The sequence below is a fragment of the Arachis hypogaea genome, chromosome 14 (genome assembly GCF_003086295.3).
Source record: "Arachis hypogaea cultivar Tifrunner chromosome 14, arahy.Tifrunner.gnm2.J5K5, whole genome shotgun sequence".
In the NCBI taxonomy this organism is placed as follows: Eukaryota; Viridiplantae; Streptophyta; class Magnoliopsida; order Fabales; family Fabaceae; genus Arachis; species Arachis hypogaea.
Window position 1 is genome coordinate 131,542,332 of NC_092049.1, and position 19,410 is coordinate 131,561,741.

General features: G+C 34.8%; 1 protein-coding gene across 2 annotated transcripts; it reads right to left on the reverse strand.

Moving 5' to 3' along the window:
- Positions 1-11,082: 11,082 nt before the first annotated feature.
- Positions 11,083-19,410, reverse strand: LOC112744196 (uncharacterized). 2 transcript variants are annotated; one of them, XM_025793743.3, is made up of 5 exons: positions 18,693-19,406; positions 18,534-18,611; positions 18,321-18,455; positions 18,095-18,209; positions 11,083-11,386 (listed from the first exon to the last, which is right to left on the reverse strand). In XM_025793743.3, the coding sequence occupies exons 1-3, from the start codon at positions 19,234-19,236 to the stop codon at positions 18,424-18,426; spliced, it is 654 nt and encodes a 217-aa protein (XP_025649528.1). In that variant the 5' UTR covers positions 19,237-19,406; the 3' UTR covers positions 11,083-11,386; positions 18,095-18,209; positions 18,321-18,423. The 2 variants fall into 2 exon arrangements, with proteins under 2 accessions (XP_025649528.1, XP_025649529.1); XM_025793744.3 differs by lacking the exon at positions 11,083-11,386 and adding an exon at positions 15,358-15,558 and having other exon boundaries at positions 18,693-19,410.

The following is a 19,410-nucleotide window of genomic DNA, read 5'->3' on the forward strand; positions in this document are numbered from 1 at the left end:
ACGATTTTATTTCTACTCTTTTCAGGCTTCTCGATTAATACTCCTTTCGAAATTACCTATATTTATTTATTAAAAATCCACCTGAGAGTCGTACCACCGTAATATCATTGACTTATGACTCGAGCATAAAGATTTGAATATTAGGGTGTTACAGAACTGATCAGGGAAGAGGGGAAGAGAGAGTGAGACTCGAGGGAGAGCTGAACGGGAAGAGAGGGAAGGAGACTGCGCTGCTGCCGCTGCCCAACCGTGCCGCTACCGTCCCGTGGAGCTGTTGTCGAACTGTCACGTGCGAGGAACCTGTGCTCTTGCCGCTATCGCCGTCGTGAAGGAAGGAGCTCAGAGGAGAGAAAGACAGTGTGACACTGTGGAAGGAGGATGCGGGCCGGTGTCGCGAGGAGGAGCGCGACCCTGATGAGCGGATATTTTATACGCTTTTTGGAGATAATTTCATATAGTTTTGAGTATGTTTTAGTTAGTTTTTAGTCTATTTTCATTAGTTTTTAGGAAAAATTCATATTTCTGGACTTTACTATGAGTTGTGTATTTTTCTGTAATTTCAGGTATTTTTCTGGCTGAAATTGAAGGAGCTGAGCAAAAATCTGATTTAGGCTGAAAAAGGACTGCTGATGCTGTTGGATTCTGACCTCCCTGCACTCAAAGTGGATTTTCTGGAGCTACAGAACTCAAAATGGCATGCCTCCAATTGCGTTGGAAAGTAGACATCCAGGGCTTTCCAGCAATATATAATAGTCTATACTTTGCACAAGGATAGATGACGTAAACTGGCGTTCAACGCCAGTTCTCTGCCCAATTCTGGCGTCTAGCGCCAGAAAAGGATCAAAAGCTGGAGTTGAACGCCCAAACTGGCAAAAAAACTGGCGTTCAACTCCACAAATGGCCTCTGCACGTGAATTGCTTAAGTCTCAGCCCAGCACACACCAAGTGGGCCCCAGAAGTGGATCTCTGCATCATCCATCATAGTTTACTCATATTTTGTAACCCTAGGCTACTAGTTTAGTATTTAAACAACTTTTAGAGACTTATTTTGCATCTCATGACATTTTAGATAAAACCCTTGTATTCTCTGACGGCATGAGTCTCTAAACCCCATTGTTGGGGGTAAGGAGCTCTGCTGTGTCTCGATGAATTAATGCAAGTATTTCTGTTTTCCATTCAAACACGCTTGTTCCTATCTAAGATATTCATTCGCGCTTAACTGTGATGAAGGTGATGATCCGTGACATTCATCACCTTCCTCAAACTATGAACGTGTGCCTGACAACCACCTCCGTTCTATATCTGATTGAATGAGTATCTCTTAGATTCCTAAATCAGAATCTCCGTGGTATAAGCTAGAACTGATGGCGGCGTTCATGAGAATCCGGAAAGTCTAAACCTTGTCTGTGGTATTCCGAGTAGGATTCAAGGATTGAATGACTGTGGCGAGCTTCAAACTCCTGAAGGCTGGGCGTTAGTGACAGACGCAAAAGGATAGTAAATCCTATTCCAACCGGATCGAGAACCAACCGGTGATTAGCCGTGCTGTGACAGAGCGCGTGAGCGTAGTTTTCACTGGAAGGATGGAAGGTAGCCATTGACAACGGTGATCCACCAACACACAGCTTGCCATAGGAGGACGTGCGTGCGTGAACAAGAAGACAGAGGAAAGCAGAGATTCAGAAGACAAAGCATCTCCAAAACTCCAACATATTCTCCATTACTGCATAACAAGTAACCTTTGATCCATGCTCTATTGCCTATTCGTAATTCAACTGATAAACATAATTGACTTCCTGACTAAGATTTACAAGATAACCATAGATTGCTTCAACCCAACAATCTCCGTGGGATTCGACCCTTACTCACGTAAGGTATTACTTGGACGACCTAGTGCACTTGCTGGTTAGTGGTACGAGTTGTGAAAAGTGTGATTCATAATTCGTGCACCAGACCCACTGCACGAAACTGCGCTGCCATGTGCTGCTGCCATCGCCGAGCTCCCATGGCTGCCGCTAGCAAGATTCGAAGAGAGAGAAGCTCGAGGAGAGAGAGAGATTGATGGAAGGGGTTCTGTTCGCGCGGCTGTGCCTCCACTGCCTTTCACCGCTGCAAATCCACCATCATCCGCCACGCCACACCATGCCATGTCGCCGCCAAAAACTGTCACTGAAGTCCCTTTTCCCTTTGGTAAGCGTTATCGTCTCATAGAAACTCTTTTTCTCACAGCCCGAAATCCGCGGCAGCCGCAATTATGGCAACTCTAATCACGGCATATAAGGACCGAAACTCAAACCTAAAGCATTAATGTTGCAAGGACTTAGAAACATATAATAGAGAAGTGACTGAGAGAATTTGGAATAGGAAACAGCTTACCGAACTTAAGAATAGCCGAGAAAAATGAGCGGCGGTGACTCCGTTGGCGACGCGGCAGCTCGATGTTGCGTGCACGACTACTAAACTCAGCATGCGAGAACCACAACTTGGCCTTATGTTACCATCATCACAGTTACTATAACAGGCTATGATGAAAAACTGATTTCAAAGGTTTCAGAGACGATAACGCTTACCCAAGGAAAAAGGGACTTCATCGACAGTTTCTGGCGGCGACTTGGCGTGGTGGGCACGGCGGATGATGGCGGATTTGCAGCGGTGAAAGGCAGTGGAGGCACAGCCGTGTGAACAGAACCCCCTCCATCAATCTCTCTCTCCTCGAGCTTCTCTCTCTTCGAATCTTGCCGGCGGCAACCACGGGAGCTCGGTGACGGCAGCAGCACACGGCGGTGCAATTTCGCGCAGCGGGTCGCGCTCCTCCTCGTGGCACCGACCCGCGTCCTCCTTCCTCAGCGTCGCACGGGCTTTCTCTCCTCTGAGCTCCTTCCTTTGCGACGGCGATGGCGGCAACAGCACAGATTTCTCGCGCGCGATAGTACGGCGACAACTCCACGGGACGACAGCAACACGGTTGGGCAGTGGTAGCGGTGCAGTCTCCTTCCGTCTCTTCCCGTTCAGCTCTCTCTCAGGTCTTACTCTCTCTTCCCCGATCAGTCCCCCCTTCTCTCTTCCCTTTCTTTTCTTCTTTTTTTTCTTTCTTTCCTTTCTTTTTGTTTGAAGCTGCTAAAGGTTAGGGTAAATGTTTTGGGGAAAAGGTTAGGGTAAATGTTTTGGGGAAAAGGCTGCTGTGCTGAGAGAAGAGTGAAGGTGGGTTAGGGTAGTAAATTAGGGTTTGTGTATAAAATTGGGGGTTTTTGGGTTTAATTTGGATTTGGTTAATTTTAATCAAATTAGGGTATAAAGTGTTAATTTGAAATCTAATTTAATCTTGAAAATTATTTTGAAATATATCATTTGTTGTATTTAAAATACTAATTAGCTTGAAATCAAATTCTTTAATTGAATTTATAAGATAATAAAATTAATTTTCTTTATTCCTAAAACTTGAAGTATTAAATCATAGAAATATCAATTATTTGAATTAAATCACATAAAAATTCTTGTCATTCTATAACTACTAATTTTGTAATTTAAATATAGAAAATAATTTAATAATTATAAAATTAGGTAAAATTCTAATTAATTATCAAAATCTGATTTAATTAGCTTTAATAAAAATAATTTCTGAAAATAAAATTTCTCATGAATAAATAAATTAAAATTAACTCATAATAAGATTTATTTGAAAATCCTGGGTCTTACATACTACCCACCTTATAAAAATTTTCGTCCTCAAAAATTGATACAAAATGAAAGAGACTTCAGACTACTTTATTTTCAATCACATTTAAAGAAAAACAAAAGATTGCAGCATATATATACATACAGTTTCATATACCAAGATTTTTATATGGCATGAGGATATAAGGATATAAATGTGATGCGAAACAGAAGCTATAAAACAGGCTTGGTGCAAAAGATCACAAAGCAGACTGGTATTGAAACAACGTGGCTAACGTTCTTAATACTGATCTCGCACCAACCTCAGGGATTCAACTTCCTAAACTTCAACATGATGTAACTTCACTATTCCCAACTACACTTTATCAAACAGATCCCTCGGGAATTCTCCACCTTATCTATCACTCCGCAAACTCGCTACCGGTCACAAATCCAACATTGACTAAACCCTTTTGCGTAAAACACAACTCCATAACATCTTGTAGCATCGCACACTTACAAGCTTCATCTTCCGCATTCACTAACCGTGCTCTAAGATTTAATGTATTACTTGTCGTATCTAAGATCGCAGGTGGCATTAAAACAAATCTCGAATTTACTCAGAAGGACACAAGATTTTTTTTTGAAGGAAATGACAAGCGACAAAGACAGTAATCATAAAAATTTGAAAGAATTAATGAAGTTACAGGTAAACATGGATGCACAAGCAATGAGGAGTGTTGGAAAGGAGTCAATTGGTAACTACAAGGATAACTCTTGAATTAGAAAAATTTCAATAGGATCAATAAGGAGAAAAATAGCGTATTAGTTTGAAACAAATTCAAACTAAGTAAAAAAAAATGAGATCTACAGAAGAAGAATATCCAAAACCAAAGATAAAGCTTATAGAACTCAATAGTATGGTTTAAAAATACTTTCGAATACATTGTTCGTAAAGAATGGAAAACTTAAGAGAAAATCATTTCATGTTCTGTAAGAGAAAATGAGTAACAAACATCCTTCAAAAGATTAATAAGAGTGTAAATATGGCATTATTTCAATATAAATTCAAGTGGAAATAGATTACACAAAGTTTGTAAATGGAAAGATTAATTTGGCTAAGAGTAAAATTGTATTTTCTTTTCTTTTTCAAGCATGCATAAAAACTGCGATCTTGTTGGAAATGAACTTAAGATAAAGTTTTGCTCATAAAAGAAAAGAGGTTACATTACAGTCGAACAAGTTTAAATCACATACAAAAATTTTAGAGTATAAGGTAAAGAAGTGTAGGCTGAATTGAAAGTGATTTTATTAAAACTTCAATCGACGGTTATATCGCATCAAAACAAGTTCAAATCACATCAAAGAGAGGCACTGCTCAAGTAAAGGAATGCAAAGTCAAGGACAACTTTGCATAATAATAAACCAAAACTTGTTTAAAATGGTTTAAAACAAAACTCCAACAATATACTTGAAATCACATCCTTATAAGGATGTTCAATAATATTAAGATGCGCTAAGAAGGAAACCAACTCATTTCAAGAAAGAAACTTAAATTTAAGGATTTCAATTAGGATTCATAAAGCATGTCACTCATAGAAATGAAAAGCTTAAGAAGGAACTTAACAATTAAAAAGTTGATTCAAAACTTAAATTTCTTCAAAAGAATTCAAAACCTTTTAAAAAATGGATCAAAACAAAATTCTAAAAATAAACTTGGAATAACCACCTCGCAAGAATCATTTAAGAAGATTACGATGCGCTTGAAAAGAAATCAGTCCATGGAAGAAAGGATCTTTAAATTAAGGGAATTCAAACAAGAACTCACTAGGCATGGATTATTAAACGGGTTTCCAATTGGTCCAAAGGAATATAAAACGCACCAGGAAGACAACTCAATCAACAGAAAATTCTCAAGAAAGAACCTTTGACTAAAGAAGACAAATAAAAAGACAAATGGTGCTTTAGATGGAAATGAATTCAAGTTGACTCGGATGAGTATGAGATTCACAAGAAATGGAAAACTAAGACTACTGGTGACGTTCAAAAACAAAAAGTAAAAGAGTAATTAAAAATAGAATCAAATATGACATCCACAGAAATGAAAAGCTTAAGAAAGAAATTGGTCCATTCATAAGAATAAAGACATGAGTCCAACATTTTTTTTGTAAGAACAACAATTGCATAAATAATGTGGTATGCTAAACCAAATTCAAATTAAAAATAAATTAGGTGAAGCTTACCAAACAAAAACCAACTGGAAAGAGACAAAAACCTTTCTTTGAAGAATATCTAAATATATAATCAAATAAAGATATTCGTAAAAACTGTAATAAAATTGTTAAAAAATCAAGTTGTATTTAAAGTGAATATATTTCCATAAATCAGTGAGAGAACAAGTGAGGTATTGGAAATAATTAGTTTTAAAATGTATAAGGAACTTTCAAAGTTTATATAAAAAAGTGCATATTAAATCAAAAGAGATTTTGTTAATATTTGAAGAATGGCTGTAATTATCGTCAAATAAGAGGAAAACTAAATCACAATTTATTTACAAAGAACTCGGAATAAGAACTTAAAAAGGTATACTGTGTCAAAACAGGTTCAAATGTATATCGAAGAATACATGACTCAAGAGGGAGTGTCTAAATAAAGAAGGTAAATACACCAAGGGTTTTAAGCAGACATATGCAATTACGATCAAACAAGAGCACACGTGAACAAGAGGGCAGGATTGGAAGATAATCTGGTCACATTCCAAGAAAAGAATCGCAAACAAGAACCTTAGAGCATGCCAAGCAGGAACAAAATACATGATATTCGCAAAGTTCAAGACACTTAACCGAGTAACTTTGAGAAATAATTTCTAACGTTCCCAAAACCCGCGACTCACATTATCTATGACTCGCATATCATCTATGATAGCCCATTGGTGCTTCCATATACATAATTCACTAGTGTTAAGCTGGCCAAACTTAATACCAGGAATTATGCAATGCAAGACTAATGGCATTAATCAATAGACCATCATGTGTATTAAACTCTAATTATCGTTATCTGAACAAGACCTATTACATGACAGACGCTCAGAGTATGCAATTGAAGCATAGTCGGTCCATTCCTCAAGCTCTACAGGAAGGACCGCTCTGATACCATAATATAACACCCTCACTACCAGAATGTCACGCTTCCAGCTGTGCCACTCTGATAGCAAGAAGTATTACGACTAATTTATATACTTAATATTAAAATAGAAGCCTGTGACTCGACACTGCATCGCTGACTTCTTTGAAAACCGGAAATAAAATGAGTTTGAGGAAAAGTTGAATTATGAGTTTGAAGAGATTTGAGAAATAAAAAGTGACTTATGGCTTGAATAATGATTGGTTTGATATGAATTGTTAATGAAATGCGGAAATGATGATGGATGAATGATTATGAATAAATATATGTGGCTTCCGCACTTTTATCTGAGATACGAATTTTCCTGGGTAAAGTACCGTGGCTTGCCACCACGTGTTCTAGGTTGAATCTCGATACTCTGTTGACCTTACGTCGTAAGGGTGACCGGGCACGTATAAATTCCCGGATATAGATAGCCCCCAGTGAGTGATTTGAATGATGTATGAATGTAAAATCTATGCATAGACTCATGGGGATGCGCGACGGGGGACAATCTAAGGTTTTCGAACTTGTCGGGTTGGCTGGATAACCGACAGATGAGCTCATTAGCCATAGGACAGGCATGCATCATATGCATTTGTATGCATTGCTTGGGTTTGAATTTGTTTTGGTTTGCCTAATTGTTAATCTGTTCTTAACTGTTACCTGAACTATTTGCTGTAACTGCTACCTAAATTTGTGCTTTCCTTGTCTGTTTTGCTTGTGTTTGTCCTGGTGTGCTACTTCTGAGAATGAGCTTTGGTGCTGAATTGATGATTGTGTTGATTGATTGCGTAGTTGGTTTCTGATTAAGATTTTCTTATACGAAAAGAAAGGTTTTGGATTTCAAAAAGATTAAATCTTGTTTCTTTGAAAATGTTTTTGAATGATTAGTTATTGGTTTTTAAAAGATTCACAGGGCAATGATAATCACTGAGCTTGAAAACAGTTTTCTTATTAAGTAATCTTCTTATGACAATTCTGAAACTGCGTGGTGAGACCGTGTGGTTAGGTCCTCACCCCCCTACAGCTTTACCTTTTCAGGAACCGGATGAAGAAGCATTAAGAAGAGTTATAATGCGTTTGGTTTATATGTTGTTGTATTAATTAGATTATTTTCTTCCCTCGTCTTTGTTATATATATATATATGTATTATGAATCTATGACTGCTTGTTTTTTTTAGATAAAGTATTTATTTTCGGTTTTCAAAGAAGTCAGCGATACGGTGTCAAGTCACAAGCTTCTATTTTAATATTAAGTATATAAATTAGTCGTAATACTTCTTGCTATCAGAGTGGCACAGCTGGAAGCGTGACATTCTGGTAGTGAGAGTGTTACATGTTTTCATCTAAAACAATTGTGTAGAGATGCATGAACATATATTGATGGTAGAATTTAAATATTAATGCATTCACATATTAAATTAGTAAAATTAGATGCTTCAGATGTTATATATATTCTCATAATTATTGAGAAGATTACTAATTTGGAAGTGCATTAAATATTTGACCATGAATATTGACTTCATTTTACATATTATCAATGAAATAGAATATTATTTAAAGGACAATAAAAAATCAGTTTAAATGGTCTAAAATTATTTTATTTAATATTTTATTAATTATTATTAGAATAATTATATAATTTTAGATATAATAAATATGTAATTATAATTTTTTTATAAAATTATTAAGGTTATGCTATATAAAATAATTATAATAAATTATAAAAAAAAACTCTAAACAGCATCTCATAATTATTTTGAAAGACAATGAGACTCTTAATAATAATAATTTTTTTTAATTTTGGATCTTTAATTTTGTGAAATTATTTAGTCATTCTATAAATGATTTTTTTCTGGACTTAACAGAGCATACCTTTTCACTTTTAATTGTTAATAGAGAATATTAATTCATTAACGAAAGGACAAATGCAATTAATTTTAATTTTTTTTATAGATTAATTTGATTAAAAAATTATTTGAAAATGAATTCGACGAATAAACTACCTTTTAGTGATTAATTTTACCATTAATCCTATAAATTAAATAAATAACGTGTCAATTGTAAAATGGTTGAAATCTATTCACAAAATACATTTATTACAAATTTATTTCTTCCAGAAGCATAGATAATTTACATTGCATGTTACGAGTATTTTTTTTCCTTATCATTTTAATTTTATTTTTATATTCACTTTTCTTTTAATGTTCAAATCTTTGTCCGATCCAGCCATATGTAATTTTTTTTTATTTTTGATAAAAGGAAAAAAAAATACATCCTTATTAATACTTTGGAATTCTGCATAGTTTAATTTTTGTTTGGAATAAATCTATTTGTCTAACTTTGGAATAAATAGTTGATAGATATAGTTGGATTCGATTATTATCCCCATCGACATATCCCTATTGATTCTTGTGCTATATTTTTTTTTTAGTGTATTTCTTTAATTGATACCCATCATAAGATGTATGTCTAATTATTCACCTAGACATTAGATCTTTTTCTTTATAATAGATTAGACAATTTTGCACAACTTCCAATTTTAGATATTATATGTAAAATTTATTCACGCTATACATTTACGTATACAATATTTAAAGATTTTTATTATTCACTATTTGATATTTCTATATAAAAAATAATATTTGGAATATGTTTTGATTTTAAATTTTTTAGAAAATTTTTATTAGTTTGATCTTTCAAGATGTAATTTTAACAAGAGTCTTTAATAATATTTGATAATTTACCTTTAAATTTTAGATCCATTCAAATTTTAAAGTGATCAGTATTTTGAAATTTATAAGAGTAATTAGTACATATTGGATATATGAAGATAGTTTCAAAAAATGATTAGATTATTTTCTTTAGAAAGATATATATTTGTCTCTATATTTGGTTGTATAGGGTTAATGACAATAATATTTTCTCAAAATACAATGAAACAAATAAATTTTTTAATTAGGAATAATAAAAAAAATTTAAATTTCTTGAACAAGAAAATTAAAAGCACACTTTTTATTTTCTTTTGTTGCACACTTCAAAACAATTGGTTAGTATTCATATATTATGGGTAGTAATCAAAGGATTTGGATCCTCTAAAGTTTGAATTTCACTTTAGAGAGTAAAGTGTGATCTCTCACCATTGATTTCATAGGTGGGACCAATAATAAATATGAAAGAGAAACTATTCAAGGGTAGAAGATCACACTTTACTCTCTAAAGTGAAATTCAAACTTTAAATTAAAGGATCCAAATCCGTAATCAAAAGTCACATAATTATTTAATGGTTATTACTTTTTCAACGAATTTCAAATTTAACAAACATGGCTTATCAATGTACATGTTGTTTCATTTATGAAATACACTCAAAAGATATCTTTTTTTCAAACAATACAGTGGTTCAACACATAAAGTATTACTCTTATTATTGATACCATGATAAATGGTTAATAACTGTTAATTACTTTATTATTATTAATAATAATATTATTATAAATTTGTAAATACTCTTTAATCTCCATTATTTACAAAATTTAAATATCATACAAGTATATACATAAAAATGTGTCATTGAGATTAAGTATTATTTTAGTGTAAATTTTAGAATTCTAACGAAATAATAGGTGTCTAATTGATTAAATCTATACTCCATAGTACATGATTATAAGTTAATTAAGTTCAACCAATTTAAAAAAAATTAATTTTGTTATGTCTTTTATTTGATTTAATTATGTATGCAATAAAATGTAAACTGGTCTTTGTGCTTCCATCTATTTCTTTTTGGTTTTCCACGGTATCCCACAACCCGACAGGGCAAGGACTAATCTGTCGCGGTACTGAACTCCATTTAAGGGTTTGCTGCTGGCCAATGGGTTGCTGCATGTACAAGGCGCGATTCGAACCCCCGACACTCCATCTATTTCTTTTATTAATAGTTAGAATAGAAATAATATTCTCACATATTCTCGGACACTTCTCTGTTTAATTTGATGATAAAAAAGTATATGTTAATATCGAAAATAAAAAACATTGTAAAAAATACAAAAATGATAAATTTTGAGACAAAAATCTGTTAAAAATATAAATAATTATGTATCTTCTCTTGTTTATTTAAAGTTTTAGAATAAATGTGATTTTATGATAACACCAAATTTGAAAGAGGCATTCATTATATATAAAAAATACAAGTAGAAAATAGGAAAATTTTCAAATTTAATACACTATTATAACATACATTAGATCTCACTTTTTACTTGTCTATAACTAAAAATATAAAATGATATTTTTCTCAATTTAATACACTATATCATTGTATATACATCAATTGGATCTCATTTGCTAACGTTCAAATAGCACATTAGTTCCGGAAAATTTATATAACCGAAGAACTTCACTTCGAATCAATAAGATGTATCAAAATTAGATCTCATTTATTTTTACTTGAGCTCACTATAACATTTAAGGACAACACAAAATCCTAAAAACTATGGTGGAGCTTGTCAGGAAAAATATTAAAATAATCTCCTGCAATATCATCACCCAACAATGCAGAGGTTTGTTTTCATCACTGCAGTTATGAATTCCCAGAATCAATTATTATTAAAAACATATAGCAGCAATAAAAACAAAAATAATCTAATCCTTTGGTACTTTATTGGCTTGATATGATGATCAATTTAAAGATCATTATAGTTGAAAGTTGTATATGTAGGTAGGGCAGTGAATGACGATAGGAACAAACATTTAACATGGTGATCAATATTTTTTCATATGAACCCTTGATGATGATCCCCTAGAACGGTTTGTATTTATATATGCATTTCATATCAAATATATTGTGTTTTCATCTAAAACAATTGTATAGAGATGCATGAACGTATATTGATGGTAAGATTTAAATATTAATGCATTCACATATTAAATTAATAAAATTAGATGCTTCTGATATTATATATATTCTCATAATTATTGAGAAGATTACTAATTTGGAAGCGCATCAAATATTTGACCATGGATATTGACTTCATTTTACATATTATTATCAATGAAATAGAATATTATTTAAAAGACAATAAAAAATCAATTTAAATAGTCTAAAATTATTTTATTTAATATTTTATTAATTATTATTAGAATGATTGTATAATTTTAGATATAATAAATATGTAATTATAAAATTATTTTTATAAAATTATTAAGGTTATGTTATATAAAATAATTATAATAAATTATTAAAAAAACTCTAAACAGTATCTCATAATTATTTTGAAAGACAATGAGACTCCTAATAATAATAAATTCATTTTTTTAATTTTTTATCTTTAACTCCGTGAGATTGTTTAGTCTTTCTGTAAATGATCTTTTTCTAGGCTTAACAAAGCATACCTATGTGGCATAATAAACTACTGATATGTCTGTTAAGTACCAGTTTAGATTAATAGATTTTTTTGGAATTTTATTATCTTTTGAGATAATTATATCAGTGATATTTAGAATTTTTTATTTTTTATATTTTCATATATATATATATATATATATTGATTAAATTTATTGTGTAAGAATTGAAAAATATTACTAATTTTTTAATTTTTTTTTATAAAAATTAAATAGAAGATATATCATTTTAATTTTTTCACTCTAATTTAAAAAAATTATTAGCATATTATATTATTAGGATTATGTTAAGTCTTAAGTATATTCAATTTAAATTGAATATCATAATTCACATAAAACTCATTTATTATTAACTATTATATTGATTGAATTATTAAAATAAGTGTATATTCTATTTTATAATAAATAATAAAAAAATTGACATAAAATATATCTAAAATTGATATAATAATTAACAATATAAATAATTAATTTATCGTATAATTTCCATTTTCATAAAAGTATAAAACATCAAAAATACTTATGTGATTCTAGAATATATTTTATGTGTGTTGTAAAAGCTTATTTTTATTTAAATTTTAACTATGTGTAAGATTGGTAAAATGTATAATTATTTCATTTGTTAAAAATGTACCATACAGATCTATTGTGCAATAATATATGATAGATAAAAAATTTAGAGTGAATATTCATTATGATTCAGACAATTTTTTCGAAGAATTACTAGAGTTTTAATAAAAAATTAGTTGCTAGTTTGATAGATTTTTTTTATTAAAAGCCTGGTTATCTTTTGAATAATTGACATAGAACGTTTAATTTTTTTTATTTTTTGTTATCCTTTTCATATATTAAATTTGTTGTATAAGAATTAAGAAATATTAGTAATTTTTAAATTTTTTAATTATAAAAATTACATAAAAGATATATATATTAATGAAAATAATATTATTAGTTGTATCAGTCTTATCTATTTGTTATTAATTATTTTAAAATATTAAACTTTGAATCCTTAATGTTATATATACCTAGTTCCTTGACATATCATTGTCTCTGGATATATTTTCTTACAAACAAGAATTCCATGTTCCTTTTCGATTTGGACCAAAAATATTAGCAGAATACCAACTATTCTGCTTAGATTAGACAAACAACAACAACAACAACAACAACAACAACAACAACAACAACAACAAAGCCTTGTCCCACTAAGTGGGGTCGGCTACATGAATCAAACAACGTCATTGTGCTCTGTCATGTATCATGTTAACAGAGAGACCGTTTACATGTAGATCTTGTTTGACTACCTCATGGATGGTTTTCTTAGGTCTTCCTCTGCCTTTCGCCCCTTGTCCATCTTCCATCTCATCCACCCTCCTGACTGGATGTTTTATTGGTCTTCTTCTCACATGTCCAAACCACCTGAGATGCGATTCAACCATCTTTTCCACAATGGGTGCTACTCCAACTCTCTCCCTTATATCTTCGTTCCTTATTTTATCCAATCGCATATGACCACTCATCCATCTCAACATCTTCATCTCTGCCACACTCAGCTTATGCTCATGCTCCCCTTTAGCCGCCCAACACTCCTCACCATAAAGCATAGCCAGTCTTATAGCGGTGCGATAGAATTTACCTTTAAGTTTTAAAGGCACTTTTTTGTCGCATATAAAACCAGATGCACTCCGCCATTTTGACCAACCTGCTTGGATCCTATGATTTACATCCTGTTCAATCTCTCCATTATCCGGTATGATGCACCCAAGATACTTAAAACTTTTAACTTTTCGTAGGATGTTTTCTCCAATCTTCACCTCTATATTAGGGTTTTCCCTTCTCAGACTGAACTTACATTCCATATATTCCGTCTTGCTACGGCTTATGCGCAGACCATACACTTCTAGAGCTTCTCTCCATAACTCTAACTTCTTATTTAGGTCTTCCCTTGACTCTCCCATAAGGACGATATCATTGGCAAAAAGCATGCACCATGGCACAGGCTCTTAGATGTGCTCTGTGAGTACTTCCAAGACTAACGTGAAAAAGTATGGACTTAAGGATGATCCCTGGTGTAATCCTATACCAATAGGAAATTTCTCTGTCACACCACTTTGAGTCTTCACACTAGTTGTGGCCCCATCATACATGTCTTTAATTGCACGAATATATGCGATCCTTACTCTCCTCTTTTCTAAAACCTTCCATAAGACCTCCCTTGGTACTCTATCATACGCTTTTTCCAAATCGATAAACACCATATGTAGATCCCTTTTATTACTATGATACCTCTCTATCATCCTTCTTAATAGGTATATCGCTTCAGTGGTAGATCTGCCTGGCATAAATCCAAATTGGTTCTCTGTTACTTGTGTCTCTTTTCTCAACCTCCGTTCTATCACCCTTTCCCATAACTTCATGGTGTGACTCATAAGCTTGATCCCTCTATAGTTTCCGCAACTTTGTATATCCCCCTTATTCTTGTAGATATGTACCAAAGTGCTCTTTCTCCACTCATCAAGCATCTTCTTTGACCTTAAAATCTCATTAAAAAGCTTGGTTAACCATTTGATTGCTTTATCTCCAAGACCCTTCCAAACTTCAATCGGAATATTATCAGAAGAGTCTTCTGTCCCTCATTAAATAACTCGTAGAAGTAGCTCTTCCACCTTTCATTAATCTTCTCCTCTTTAGCCAACACCTCTCCATCCTTATCCTTTATGCACTTAACCTAATCCAAATCTCTCATTCTTCTTTCACGGCTCTTTGCGATTCTATATATACGTTTTTCTCCTTCTTTCGTGCCCAAAGACTGGTAGAGACCCTCATATGCTCTTGTTCTTGCTTCACTTACAGCCACTTTTGTCTCTTTCTTAGCTGCCTTATATTTTTCCTAGTTATCTGCGTTGCAGCATAAAGACCACTCTTTAAAGCACTCCCTTTTTATCGTTATGTTTTCTTGTACACTTGTAACACCCTAACTACCAAAGCTCACGCTTCCGGCTGCGTAACCCTGATAGCTCGGACATTACGACGACACTTATACTATTTAATACTAAAATATGAGCCTGTTTAAAACTTTAAACCGCAATACCGCTCCCAAAGATACTTTCGTTCGATAACGTACATCCGTAAATACCATACAACTTACAAAAACTCATAAAGAGTACATCCATATATATACATACATATATATAAATAATAGTACAAACATAATCCAATACAATCCCTATCCCTCTTACAGATTATATCAAGATAAAGGCGAGGGTACAATAAACCATAACTAAGACAATATAGAGCATCACAACAACAATTAAATAAGCTCTTCATAACTTCTGCGCCCATATCCTGAAAGGGGAAAAATGTAGGGGGGTGAGAACATCATCCTCGAAAGGGTTCTCAGTAGAGGGTTTTTGGGAATTACTGTAATAGGATACATGAAGATAATCGCACCAGTGATTCATAACCGTCTTATGCCTCTTTTCAAAAACAACGGTTTACGATGAAAGTAAAGTCGGAAATCTTTTCAGAAAGAAGAACCGTTCAATTCTCAAAAACTCAAAAGCCTTTCAAAACGGTTTATCTATGCGGAACCAAAATAGCCTTTCATAATTTATTCCAAACCAGAAACACAAAACCGAAATCAGTCATCAGTTCATCTCTTTCCAACCACGGCCCTAGGCCCAGACAATCTAACCAACAACCAATCACCACAATCCAACAGAGTCCCAGATGCAAACACCGATAGGAAGTTCAAGCACAAACAAACAGTTATTACAAGTAGAACAGTTAGCAATTAATCACATAGGCAAACCAAGTATAATATGCACACCCAACCAATGTCACACAAATGCATATGATGCATGCCTGTCCCTAGTGGCTGATGATATCATCTGTCGGTTATAGAGCCAACCCGACAAGTCCTGGTAGCTAACCATTGGACTGTCCCTCTGTCGTGCATCCCCAACTCGAGTTGTACTCATCATAAACTTGATCATAATCATGATCCATATCCATCACCCTCACTGGTGAATATTTACGGGGGCGAGCTCATCCGGGCCTTTCACAGTGCCCGGCCACACTTACGACATAGGGTCAACAGAGTATCAAGTCTCGACCCGGAGCACGTGGTGGCTAGCCACTGCTACTACCCAGGGAAACTCGTATCTCAGATAGTGGAAGTGCAACATTCACATTTATCAATGATTCAGCATAAACATGCATTCAATCTCATCCATGGATCAACATCCATCTCAGCCATCCGGCTCATGGTTCAGTCCAGAACCAGCCAATATTCATATCATACACAGCCATTCCGGCTCACGGTTCAATCCAGAACCAACCAATATGTATAATCATACACAGCCATTCCGGCTCACAACAAAACAGCACTTCCACCATTCAACATCATTAAATTCATAAAGTTGGCATTTAAGCCATAAATCATTTTCTCAATTCATTTCACTTTGAAATCGAGTTTCAACTCTTTTCAGCCTTGGCTTTAAAGATCTCATTTCTCAAATCATCTTAGGCTCATAAGCCACTTTTACTCAAGGTAAATTTCCCTTTGAAAACAATGCCACTCTCGGCATCCTCTTTCCAAACTTCCATAACCATGGCAAGTTAAAGATTTATTTTGAAACATTCAAAATCATCCATTCAACAATGGGATTTTATAACAAAGTTTCTCGGCAGAGTCCCAAGTCTTTAGGGGAGAATAACATATCTCATTTCGGCAAATTCATTTAAAATCATTAAAACATTGGCTTTCTGATTTGAGTAAGAAAATAGGATCTAAGCCAAACCGAGTCACGTAATCTTTACTTCTTTCAAAACCATTTCCTTTACTTAAACAAAACCGGCTTCAATTCCATAATTAAATCTGAAGCGTTTCAAACTGATAAGAGAATCATTTTTGTTGTGTTAAACTAGAGTTCAAAAGATACTTTGAATCTTATTTAAAACGTCAAAATAATGAGGCTCATCAATCGAAATCCAATTCCTTTTAAAATCACGAAAACTCTCCCAAGGGACAATCTTTGTGTTTAATAGAGAAAAACATAAACCCGTTTTACCTTTTAAAACAGCCTCAAAGCAAAATTCTCTTTCGAATGACTTGTACCCAAAGACATACTGTTCTTCTTGGAAAATAAGGAGAAATCATGATTCTCTTTTCAATAATTCTTTCAAAGCATAACTTCATTGCTTTCTTAATTGTTCTAAGTAAAGGTAATAAAAGAAGCCATAATTTCACAATCCTCAAAATAGATAGGAAAGGCATTAAAATCAAAATTCCCCAATTAACATTTCAAATAAGGACTCGGATTCTATAGAAATTTCGGCAGCACCTCCCCTAAAACTTGGACTTTTGCCACCCGGTTCGGGTCCCAACTAAACCGTTTCTCATTCCTTTTCAACAGCTCAAAACCAGAAATCAATTCAAAAGCAAGCTAAATCCAACAGTCGCCTCAGTGGCATATCTCAAGGAAGCCATTTCAAAAATCAACTCAATATCAACCGATTTAACTCATTTCTAAAGCTTTAAAGAATCGGTTCAGCAATAAATCATTTATCAAAACCAAATCAATTAAAGCAACCCAGGCTGAATTTCAAGAGTATTCTATCTTTCACATCATCAAAATAATTGACTCAATTCAAACCAATCCTCAACGGATTAAACTCATTTCAAATCTTTAAAGAATCAACTTCAAACATTACATTTCACAAGCCACACAACAATTCGGCCAAACCAACATCCATAGTCATTCGAGTCAATCAAATAATACATAAGGCAGATACAATCACCAAATACACAATATCTCACATCAGTACCCATATGTAATAATTCCAATAATAAACTATAGTTTTTGGAAAGCGCCCTTACCTCGAAACGCAATTCCATAACCCAAACGCCTCATTAAGTCCTTTTCACCTCAACTCAAAATCAAAGGCAGCTTCAAAGCACAGCCCCACACATTTTCGCAGCAGCATAAACAGCTCTAAATTACAACAAGCAACCTCAGTTACTAACTCTAGGAATATTAATACCATAAAGGCTTTAATACACGTACGGGGCACTAACGTAAGGCTTTCGAAACATAATTTCTTACCGGAATAACAACACGAAGTAGCTGCGGTTTCGAACCGGCCCCGGCACAGCTCCGGCGACGGAGGCAACCTCAGCCCCAACTACTCGTAACAGCAACAACAACTCTAACCGTGACATGCCATAACTCGAACTCGCCCTACGTTATCAAAACCTTAGGATTCCTACCCAAATATAACAGTGCAGATTTTCAAGGGCTCCGGAATGTAACTCTTACCGTAACTAAGGAGAAGTGACTGAACCATGAAGCGGCAGCCCTGGTAGTGATTCCGGTAGCGGCAACTTGCAGCAACTCCTAGCACACAGCCGCATCACAACTCTCATGGTAAAGATGAACTTTAATGGAGAAGGAAACTGAAGACGGGTTAAAGCTTACCAAACGACACCAGTTCCAGTGGCAATTTCCGGCGGCAGCAGCGGTGGCCCTTCTCGGCGACCGGAGGCACAGCAGCCATGGCTGACGACGATTCAAGCTCCATCAATGGTGGCTTGGACCACAGGATCCCAGGCAGCAGTGGCGGAAGAAGGTCCCCCTTCGCACATCCCCCTCTCTCTGTGCGCGAGAATGTGAAGGTGGCCGCGCGGCTCCTCTGCAACGACGGCGGCCACTCCCTCATTTGGCGCGGCGGCGACCAGGGACTGAGTGCGGCTCCCTCCTTCATGACCTCCTCTCTCTCGCCTGAGTTCTGACCAGCGACGGCGTCGTCTTCAATGGGCAGCAGCGGAGTTGGGAGAAGCAGCGGCGACAGCAACGCCGTCCTCCACCCCCGCGCGTGTGCTCTCGGTTCGTGGGTCACCAAGGACGGTGACGCGGCTCGAAGCCCCAGGGGCGGCAACGACAAGGCGCGAGTTCGGCCCCTCTTCGACGCCTCTTCTCCGTGACGGTGGTAGCAGCGGAAATGGGTTCGATTGCGAGGCATGGTGGCACGGAGGCGAGGCAGCAGACGTGATCGACCGTGGCGGCAGCAACTCCTTCCCCTGGCCGGCGCGCTTCCTCCCTTATTTTCCCCATTTCTGTTTTCCCTTTCTGCTTGCCTTGATTTCTGGTTTCACCGTGGATTTGGGTGATAGGAGGGAAAGGGATAGTGACGGCT